Consider the following 11,274-nt stretch of genomic DNA (forward strand, 5'->3'; position numbering starts at 1 on the left):
AGGGAGACATTACCTTGAAGAACAAAACAAAACAAACAAAAAGACCAGCATTTGGCTTTTCAGAAGTCCTGACCATTGGTAAGGTATCTCTGGGCTGTCACCCTTTGTCATGAAGCAAACCCTCTAGCCTGCCCTGGCAGCAACCTTCTACCAACAAGCAGGAAAGGCCACATCAAGAAGGGAGCCAACACTTATCCTGTAAGACTGTTCTGTCCTGGCCCCTTCTGTAAGACGCAGGCTGACAATGGCCCTGAAGTTTGGATGTAGTTTTGGGAATGTATGCAGGAGAGCTGAAGTGTGGGGGACGCTCACATCATGGTGCCTCCCAGTAGAAGTTGGTCTTGAACAATAATCCCAGAGGTCCAAACTGATGTTGAACTATGACCTGCAATTTACAAGTCATTTTTCAAAAGAATAAAAAACAAGTTTAAACATATTTTTGGCATTATCTGAATGGGTGGAAATCGCTCATGCTTGTTTTCTAAGAACAAATGAAAACAGCATGCATGGAACTTTCTCAGTTTGGGGACAGACACACATGGAGGGTGTTTTGTTTTGTTTTGTTTTTTTCTTACATTCGGTTTCATTTTAAACCTGGGTATTTGAGTTTTACTTTTCCATGGCTGAATTAAGTATATTCCCCTCAAAACTTAATACATTTCCATTCCATAGCTTAAGGGATCCATCAGATAAAATGTTGGTCTTTCATCTTTATTACCCGCCCATTAAAATGAAAGAAACCCGGGACTCACTTCGGTTTAGAAGAGGCAATTTACTTGGTTACGTCCTCGGTCCTCGAGCCTTTTCGGAGGGAGAAAGTGCATTATCATTGAGATTTCACACATCCATCTGCATAGGAAGCCACTAAGCCTTTCAAACACAAGCTATGCGGAATTTAATAATATTCTTTGATTAGATGATTTTATTACAACATTTTTCCATTACCAGTCATTTCCTGTGCATAGTAACATTCATGAAACCTGGCCCCCCTCCCCTTTTGTTTGTTTGCATCCAGAAGTGCCAGGCAAAGTCCCTTTTCTCTTTCGCTACAGTGGCTGGGACTGAAAGGGACAGATTCACAACCGAAGTACCACATCGGATGAGCCTTTCTTGTCCCCTGCACCAACAGCCCTTTGCTACAACCAGGACACAAAGAGCCTTGCGTCAGGCCGCTACCCTTCTTCATAACTCAAGCGCGTCACCGTGGCAGTAGCCTCTAGGGCTATTTGTCTTTAGTGCCGTGGTGACACTTCGGCATGATCCATAATTTGGCAGCTATTTACCGTGACATTTCCCTTCAGTGCAGCCATAACATTCAGTGAAGCCATGATTTGGTTCCATTTACCATATAAATTGTATTGTTGTGCATGCATGCTAGCAGCGACATTAGGTACCTGGAAATGAGTAAATCTTGTAAAATAGATAGTAACAGCTACTCACCAGCAGGATTCCCTTGCTCCTGAGATGCAAGGAAAGAATTAAATCTAACCCCCGCCCCCAACTTTCTTGGCACGTGCATAGTTAAACTGTGTTCCTATTGAGTGAGCACGTTTGATCACTAAAACCCGACTCAAAAAAAAAAAAAAAAAAAAAAAAAAGACAGAGAAAGAAAAAAGAAAAGCATCTGGTGGGTTTCACCTTCTAAGGGAAACGCACCGTGAGCTTCAATTTCATGGCGAAAAGTGGCAGGCAGCCTTTGGGCACTGAAGGTTAAAGGTCAGTGGGTCAGATATGGAGGGGCACATTAGTTGATTGGCATGTACATGCCAGCATACTGTAGTAGGTGGCCCATTAATACTGGAGAAGTGAAATGGGAACACAGAATCCCTGACTTGCAGTAATGCTCCCACCAGAGTTCAAGCACACCTTCCCTGTCCCCAGGCCTCAGAGAAGCAAAGAGTTATTATTTTACACGATTTGGGTCTGTACAGTATGCAGAGCTGAGTGCCATTCGCTCCTCGGGCACAGAGTATGCAGTTACCAACCCTTGTGCATGCCTGCAGTGTGTGCACACCCCTCTGCGATCTGTCTCGCTGTGTTACACTAACTTCCCTAAGGAAGTAGCTCATGGTTTTCTCTGTACATTAGTCTATCAGCTACATGATTCTTACAAAGTTCCTCTATAGATTCCCTTTGTAAAACCCATTTTCTAGCTGCGTATGTGTCTAACAGTAATTTGCTTCTTAAAAGAATGGAAATTTGTCATTTTACACACTTCTTACTAGAGCAAATATTTATAGGCACCATCAAACAGGAGATACTTCCTTAAAATATGTCTGTGTTTGTAGAATTGCTTTTCTAGTAACAAGTTCGGGTCTATTTAGAAAGTTGGTTCATGACTTATAGGGAAAAAGGAAAGGCACCCCCCCATCCTCGCATATGGCCTATGACAATGTAAGGCTGACTTCTGCTACCTTCTTACTTGTGAACCATTTATTCACACAAGAGTAAACGCTACCAAAGCCAGAGACACTGGTAAGCTATTTTCAAGACTGATTTAAAAATCTCATCAAACTGAGGACACACTGATCCCATCAGGTCCTGCATCAGGAATTAATTTACTTCCTTAGAACAATAAAATCTGGAATGAGACTGTCCATGACTAAAGAATCTAATGTAAACGTTCTACCACTCAGCTGTAGAGGCCAACTTTTATAGGGGTACATTTATTATTATTTTTTTTCCAAGGGAGGAAAGAGAGAGAGAGAGAGAGGGGCAGAGAGAGAGATTGAGATTTTAACACCTTACTTTTAAGAAATATTATATCCATTACCAAATTGAGATGAGTAATTCAGACAGAGGCATAAAGTGATCATTATTTTTCTCTTTTGATTTATGTCATTGTTCTGTTTTCATAGCTTACTGTTGACAGAGTGAGGTAATTCAACTACAATTTTCCCAGTGTTTTTCCCCATGTACATATAATCGACAGCTCGGAATACCGAGTCCAGGCCAATGAACCTGCCCTCGGGGGCCAGATGTCCCAGGTCCACCTCACAGACCAGGTCCCCGCTGGCATACAGCTGAAGCAAATGTTCCATGGCAGCCTGGTACGTGGACAGGTAGTGGTTGAGGAAGAAGCCCCGGACACTGGCAGATTTCCTCAGAAGTTTGGCTGGCAGAGCCCCTGCTTTTACCAGTGAAAGCCCCGTGGGGCTCTGGTAGCCAGAGATGAACCCAATTATTATCAGGCGTCCTTTGGTGGCCAAGGCGTCCACAGCCACGTCAAACATGGCTCCCCCGACAGACTCATAGACCACATCGATGCCTTTGGGGTATTCCTGCTTGAGGACTGTTGACAAGTTCTCAGTTTTGTAGTTGATGGGGCGATCACACCCCACGGATTTCAGAAAAGCTGACTTTTCCTCAGAAGAGCAGGTCCCGATGACGTGGCACTTGGCCTTCTTGGAGAGCTGCACAGCAAACTGGCCCGTCCCCCCCGGCGGCTGCCGTCACCAAAACGGTCTTCCCTTCGGACAGCTCGCCAAGCTCTTTCAGGCTGATGTATGCAGTGGTGCCACTTACCAGCAGGGTGAGATACTCGGGTTTCAAGGAGGGCACGGGGGTCGCCATGCTGGCTGGCACAACTGTATACTCAGCAAAGGAGCCATGGGCCACATAAGCTACAGTCTGGCCCACAGAGTAGCTGGAACTAGCAGAGAGGCCTAAGGCAACCACATCACCGATCCCTTCAAAACCTATGTCAAAGGGGGGCTTCACCGAAGGGTCATAGCGGCCAGCTGAATAGTTGATGTCAGATGCGTTAATACCGACAAATCTAGAAGAAAACAAACAGATGCATTAAGATGCTTTCTTTGTTAAGGTCAAAACAAACAAACAAAAAAAAAACCCTAAAATCTCCTCTCTAATCTAATGGAGGAGTTGTTGAACTGACAGAATTTGAGAAAATGCCTGCTGTTCTGTTGGAAAAAAAAAAATTAAAAAAGAAAGGAAGGAAGGAAGAGAAAGAAAAGAAATCTAACAAGTTACAGTAGTTTACCAGTGATCTGGACTCCAGACTTTTAGTAGGATAGGCTGTTCCATCAGCTTAGGAAGAATTTCCTGTCATTTTAATCAGCAAGTGATATATTTCACGTTCTCTTCCAAAAGGAGAGATAACCAAAACAACAGAAAGGAACTGAGGAAGTCCTCATAATATACAAACTTCATTGGAGCTCTGAGTGGGGGAAATTAATTGGTCTCTTAACAGAAGATGTTAAAAAAAAAAAAAACACCACCACCACCACCCAAATAAAATATACCCAAAGAAGCACACTGGTATTGATTTTGGCATCAATTTAACACTTCAGATAGTAACAGTAATGGCAATGATATTATTAAAGATGGATGGGACGTGTGAGGTCATCGATGGTCCCGTCACTGCCCAGATTGTTTGCTATACTGGAGCAAATTTTCTCTCGGATGTAAGTATGCCCAGTGTGAAAATATGTGTTTTGATTAATTGAACAAAAACTGAGTAGAACGATTTTTTTTTAATGGAAACCTCAGCACTTTACAGACCCTTTCAGATAAAAAAAGAAAGCCAAGCCTTCAGTGTAGTTTTCCTCAACAAGAAGCAGAGACGTAACCTGATTATTACCAGATGATTAGCCCCATTTTGGTATCCAGAGTCACTTTAATCGCCAGGCCAGTGTTTTCACCAGGTCCACCCCCCCCCCCCACTCCAGTATACCTCATCACAAAAATATCCCGTGATACACAGGGGGAAAAGAGCCATCTACCAAAAAAATGCCAGGGGGTAACTCTGATGACATCAGGGAGGGACCCTAAAAATGTCATTTCCCTCTGCAACGAACTGAATAGATGGAGGAAAGCTGTTTGGTAGGTCGTTTGAAAAATCACTTCTAATTTAACTTAATAAACCAAACCTGCCTTGCATGAAGGTACACTTTCACTGCATAGAGAACGTACTTCGCACTTACAGTCTCTTCTGAATATGCCCTATTTCCCATAAAGAAAGGTCTCTCTAGATGGGGGAATTAAGAAAGCAGAAACAAGTTTCTTGTGTTAAGGTACTTTTCAGAAGTCAGCTCACCATGGCTCCATTAACTCCACGCAGAATTCTGCACGCCCAGATGACTCATAATAATGAAAAGTGGGGAACATGAGTTGTGTTCGCCTTTTCCTCTGCATTCAATACCAAAATGCCTACATTCTATTTTTGGAGAAGGGGCGCGGGGGGGGGGGTGCTGCCGTTTTCCCTGCCCATTTACATAATTCTCTAGGCCTGGCTTTTCTGGAAAGGACTAGCTTGTGGACTTCCCAGGGGCAGAGCCCAGCTGAGCCACATCTCTCCTGGTCGGTCCTTTAGGCTCTGAAGCCAGCTGCAAGAAAGCTGCCTGGGCAAGCAACGATCTCAGGGCTCTCTTCGCGGTGGGGGACCAGGGCCTAACCAGTTGTACATCAGTGTCTCTGCATGGTTAACCCTTCCTCGGCACCCCCCTCCAGGCTGAGTGCCCACCTGGCTTCTTGCAGACCCAGCCATGGGGCCTCTCCTCTGAGCGGGAGACCCCTTGCCTGCTGCCAGGCCCCGGTGCACCCTTTTCGGAGAAGCAGAGGGGAAGGGTGCACCGGGCCTGGGCAGTCAAGGCCAAGTTTGGAGGGGTGGCTGCTGGCCAGCGGCGGCAGCAGCAGCGTAGGGAGGCCACTGGGCTTTGCTAGAAAAGCCACAGCGATAGTGATTGGCACCAGCGGGTGCTCTGATAGACCTCCAGGCCTGGGAAGCCTCATCTCCCAGGCCAGCGTACAGGGCGCCAGATGTGGGTGCTTCTGGGTCCAGCACCACCAGGAAATGCACCGAGAGAGGTGCGCATCCACCCCAAGTCCCCAAGTGCGATGGGGCGGTAGGACGCCTCCAGCCCTGTGCATGCTCGCGCGCGCGCGCGCGCACACACACACACACACACACACACACACACACACACACACACACACACACACACACACACGAGTTTCAAGTCTCTAAAAGGCCCGGGGAGAGCGAGCAGGGCGGCCAGACTTTGACCTTGGCCGGCATGCACCCCCTCTTCCCGCCTCCTGATCTTCCGGGCTCTGCGCTCCACTCCGTGGAGGAAGGAGAGAGGCTCTGGTAGTGGCCGACAGCCTGGCCTCGAAGCACCGCGTCCCCAGGACTCTGGGCTGGCCAGCCGGTGGTGGCGCAGGGACTGTCCCCCCCCACCTCACCCTACCGCTTTGAAGCTACATCTGTGCTGTGGCTGGTGGGGACCCGCCACTGCCTGGGGGCCCACCTCGATCCTTACCTGGGCTTTAGGAAGACCCCCCGTGGAAGGGTCTCGGGCTCCCTGCCTTCCCTTCCACCAGCACCAAGTTCAAAGGCAGCAGGTTCAGAGGGAAAGAGGGCCCGGGTCGGGAGCAAGGATGCAAAGGGACGGCTGGAGACGGGAGGATGCGCGCATTCGGAGACCCTCTCTGCACCCTCTTTTAATTGAAAACTATGTGCTCGCTACGTCTGCAAGATCCTAGCCATCCAACGGGAGGGAGGTCCCACTGGAAAGTCTAGGGACCTGGGGTTGGGGTGGGGAATGGGATGAGAATATGCGTTCCCTAAATATACATATCTCCTAAAGCCGCCCGGTTTTTTTTTTTTTTTTTTATACTAAAACGTGCTGAACCCCTTCGTTGTTTATTGTGGAACAGGGGGACCTTGGAGGAGGAGAGGGGAACGCTTTCCTTTGAACAAATACCAAAGAGAAATACTCAAGTCACAGAAAAAGCCTTCACAACTAAGGCCAAAAAAAAAAAAAAAAAAAGTCCAAACCAGACTTTCCTTTGAAAAGAAATAAGTTGAAAAGGGAAAGACCAAAAAAAAAAAAAATTTTTTTTTCTTTTTTCCCATCCTGGTGAGCAGAAATATTTTACCCTCCCGTGAGCAACAAACCGTTTATCACAACGCCCTCCCCTCCCCCACCTCTCACCGCCACGTCCACCAAAAAAAAAAAAAAAAAAAAACCACAACTCTTCGCTTCACGATCTCACACTTGAGCAGAAAATCGTTAGGAATATTTGGAAACGAAATAACCTGTCACCCTGTTACGAAAAAGCCCAAAATCGCACACAAACGGACTTGACCCGCGGGGTAGCTCTCTTCTCTTTTTTATTTCTATTTTTCCCCCCATGGGCTAAGCAGAGGGGGCAAGTTTTCCGGGATGCATGCGACGTGAAGGTGAGCACGGATAAAAGGACATCAATTACAGGTTCTGGGGGGGGGGGTCTCATGCACTCATCTGCACACTTTTCTCAGTTGTCAACTTTATAATCCTAAATCCGCGGCTAGCTTGCGTGCACTCCCGTTCTTGTGAATGAAGAACTTGTATTAAACTGGAATGAAATGTAGAAATGGTTGACTGAAAGAAAAAGTCAGATGGAGCATAATTAAAACCTCCAATCACCCTTCCAAAAAAAGAAAGCAAATTTGGGTTTCCTCTATTCATTCCAGAGTTTTTATTATGCTGAAAACGAGGCGCACTTGCGGTAAAATTTTAATGTAAATAGTCTGGCTTTGGGAAGATCTGGTCCTGGATTAATAGGAGCTAACTTGCAGAAAACTGTTAAATCTCCGTTCCTTAAGTAAAATGAAATAACCTGGAACATACTACCACCCCAGCAGTGACCGCTAAGATAAAGGACCTGCCTACAGCTGGGTATAACATTTGGTTGGGAGTGCACTTCGCAAATAGAGAAAATTCCGCCTACTTCCAACTCACACAAACTGCCTTCATTTATTACTGTTTTTTTTTTTTTTCCTGTTGCAGATTCAAGATAAAAGTTACAGGTCAAGATGTTCACATAAATAAGGCACTAGGCATAAATGGAAGGGGGGGAAAAAAAAGAGGCGTGGATTTTAAAGCCATCCAAAACTGCTGCTTTTCAAATAAGGGAGTGAGCTCCCCAGCGCTCTGAATTCTGGGATCCACGCAGCTCTCTCGCCTCTGGACCCCCAGCTGCACCGCAGCCAGGCCAGTGGTTAGGGGAAGAAAACAGGGATCCAGTTAGAGCCCCCCAATAAGGTGAAGGGAGAGGAGTGGCCGAGGTAAAGATTTCTGAGAGTCAAATAAAACTCTTTAAGAGCGAGAGGCCCAGACCCGCCGGACCAAATCAGCCTCCACCTGCCGCTGGGTGGGTAGGGGGGAGTCCTACCTGCTTATTGTTTGCATTTCTCCAGCCTCACACCTTCTTCTCCCTGCCTGTCCCCCTTTCACACCTGATTCTAAGAGGGATTTTTATTCTGGAGGTAGTGTGTTTATTTACAGTCAATGCTGTACTGTGTTACCACAGAAGGAGAAAATTACAAAGCCTGCTTGGAACTTTTATTTTTTCCTTCTGGATAAAGTTCGGAAAACTTTTCAGTCGGGTCTCAGCTCAACATCTAGCAAATTACAGGTGCTCTTTCTCAATGTTGTGCGTGAACACAAGCTCAAGCCCTTCTATTTGGCAGGGCCAAATTCTAAACTCTGCACAGCCTCAACGCACAAGGAAGCGATCTAGCTGACCGTGGGCGGCCAAGGCAAGCTTGCTCAAGGACACACACAGCACCTCCCTTTAAGACACTCCCTACCCAACCCCCTCCACTCAATCCCACCCACCGCTCACCCCACCGCTGAGTTTACAACAGGTTTCCAGAAGTTTTGTGCCTTGCTCGGTCACCATTCATTCTCCAGGAATGTCTAACCTGAACTTATTATAGACGTTGCATGAAGCTTTTCTGGGCAGGTACGTTTTGTCTTTCAGACTGTGCGGGGGAGACCTGGGGAATACTTTCTAGCACACGTTTTGCAGATGCACAGCCTACCTACAGTCGGAACTCACTCCTCCCTTCCATAATATTCAGCCAACCTACGACACGCCAGCCTGGAACCATTTGGACTGGACTCAGAAGGCCAAAGGGCGCAGAGGAGCTCCTCCCCTAGCCAATGGAGCAGTGAGACCTAGTGGCCATGACCCTGACAGAACAGAGCGAGGTCTCTTTTCTTCCTTGTACTTCCCAACTTACTAAAGATTAGTGACCTGCAAACGCATTAAAGGTGGGGACAGTGGTGGTGGGAAAAGACAAGTTAAGACAGTCTGGCAACAAACCCCAGGGTCACCATCGGGAATGTCTGCAAAATACGCAGGCGAATGCTGTCCAGCCCCCGCCCGGCCTTGGTTCAGCGGCTGGGGGACGCGAGCCATGAGCCTGGCCTTGCACTCAAGGGACAGATCACAGTCACACACCACGTACAACGGCGAGTTGCACACCAACACACCCGTGGGCAGGATGAAACAAGGAAAGGCGACCGGCTTGCCCACCTGGAAACAGGAAAAGCAATCCGAACCCGGGCCCCCTTTAGTCCAGAGCACGTTTACCTAAATGTCGCAGTGTATGTCCGGGCTGTTCCTGCTCCACTAAAGATTTTATGTCAACGCAGAGTGTGGCGCGCGGGTGGGCCGGGCGGGGTGCCTCCCTTTCTGGGTCCCGTCGGTTTTATTTAGGAAGCGGGAGGGAGGGGGAGGAGGAGGGAGAACTGGGGGGGGAGGGGAGGGGAATCCCAAATTAAAATAGCCCCCAGATATGAGGACGTTCGGTGGCAGCGGATATTCACACCAGCAAGTCACATAACATTCGACTTCGCCAGATGGCGGCGGGTTCAATTTGCCGGGATCTCACAAAAGTCAGGCTGTGCGCCCAGGACGCGCGCGTGCGCGCTCGCCGCAGTTGTGGGCACTCGGGTGGCCCGGGACAACCGAGAGAAGCCGCGCTGCGCCGGCCGAGGGTGGGATGGGAACCGGGGCTGGGGACGCGAGCGCCGGGGCTCACCGGTTCCGGATGAGGAGGTCACTGTCCCCGGGGAGTGGCACCGGACAGTCCCGGCGCAGGGTGACGGCCTCGCGGAAGTTAGGGCTCAGCCGGGTCACCACCAGCTTCTGCATGGCCCGCGGGATAGCCGAGCCCTGGAAGTCCAGGAAGTGACGGGCGTACGACATGTCCACGATGGCTCGGGCCCCGGTGGCCGTAACCCGTCTCAGCATAGCCCGCACAAACCTCCGCTGGCTCTCGGCGCCTCCGCTGGCCGGGGTCGCGCCCAAGCCGGGGCCGCAGGGCTCCGATCGGCTCTGAGCGGGCGGGTCCGCCCCTCCTCCGGCCCGCGCCCTCCCCTCGGCTCTCCCCCCCCCACCCCCGCTCCACCTCTTCCCACGACACCCGGCTCTTCGCCCCCGCCCCCTGGCCCCGGCACAGCCCCAACCCCAGCGGATCTCGGGCGTGCCAGTCCCGGCTCCCGGCTCAGCCCCACGGCCCCGGGGCGGCTGCTGCTCCTTTAATCTTTTTGTTTTGGTTTGAATCTACTCGGCGCACACTGGCCAAGGATCTCCTCAGCCCTCCCCCTTCCTCCCGGCGCGGGAGAGGCACCGGATATCCCCACCCTCCCCACGCTCTCGAGCAGGATTTGACTCCTCCAACGTTGGGTGTGTTGGGGGGGTGGAGACCGCGGGGGGTGCCGAACGAGGGGATCCCGAGTTACCGGGCGATCGCCGTGGCTCAGAGCACCGGCGTCTCCCCGGCGTCCCCGAGCGCGGCGCGGCTCCCGGCGGCCGGCGCAGGCGCCTCCCCTTCCCGTGCGAAGCGTTCACTTCCTTGCAAGGTGGTACGAATCAACCCCGAGCGCGGCCGGGGCGGCGGGGCATGGCCCCGGGCCTGGCCGGACCGGGCAGCCTTCACAAGCACGGGTCTCTCCGCCCCTTGGGCCCGGGGGAGAGGGGCGGCGATGGGGGCGCTCCGAGCATCCTGCTTCCTGGGGTCGAGGCCTCGTCCTCGGAGGGCCTCGCCCGAGCCCCTATCTGTCCCGGTGCAAGTTGCAGGAACTAAGCCATGTTATTTATCTTGGCCTAGATTTCGTGGTTTTCCATGGATGTTTTAAGTAGCTCTGCAGGACTGTTACAGGTTTCCCACTGGGAGAGAACACGCACAGAAAGCTAGAGGGCCGAATTCCCAAGCCCGCAAACATTTTTAAAGTTCTAGGTGGGGCCGCCGCCGAGGAAGGCTTCATAGAATTGGAGACGTTGCAATGATAGATGAAGACCTCGGTTTCTCGCCCAGTTAGAAAGATCTGCCCTTCCATCGTGCCACTTTCTCATAACTGCGTGGATTGACCAAATAATTCACTTTTTACAGTGGGAGACACATTAAATATTTCTACACTTTCCTGGGATGAGTTAAGTCCATCTTGAATTTTTTTTATTGAAGGTGTGAATTTTAAC

General features: G+C 49.9%; 1 protein-coding gene across 1 annotated transcript; it reads right to left on the reverse strand.

Annotated features, from left to right (window-relative positions):
• Positions 1–902: 902 nt before the first annotated feature.
• On the reverse strand, positions 903–10,144 carry Zadh2 (zinc binding alcohol dehydrogenase domain containing 2). The gene is given in 3 exon segments (XM_004654820.2): positions 903–3,440; positions 3,442–3,778; positions 9,836–10,144. Coding segments are annotated over 3 exon segments (1,137 nt in total). The 5' UTR covers positions 10,048–10,144; the 3' UTR covers positions 903–2,852.
• Between the last annotated feature and the right edge of the window lie 1,130 nt (positions 10,145–11,274).

Source organism: Jaculus jaculus, chromosome 15 (assembly GCF_020740685.1).
Source record: "Jaculus jaculus isolate mJacJac1 chromosome 15, mJacJac1.mat.Y.cur, whole genome shotgun sequence".
In the NCBI taxonomy this organism is placed as follows: Eukaryota; Metazoa; Chordata; class Mammalia; order Rodentia; family Dipodidae; genus Jaculus; species Jaculus jaculus.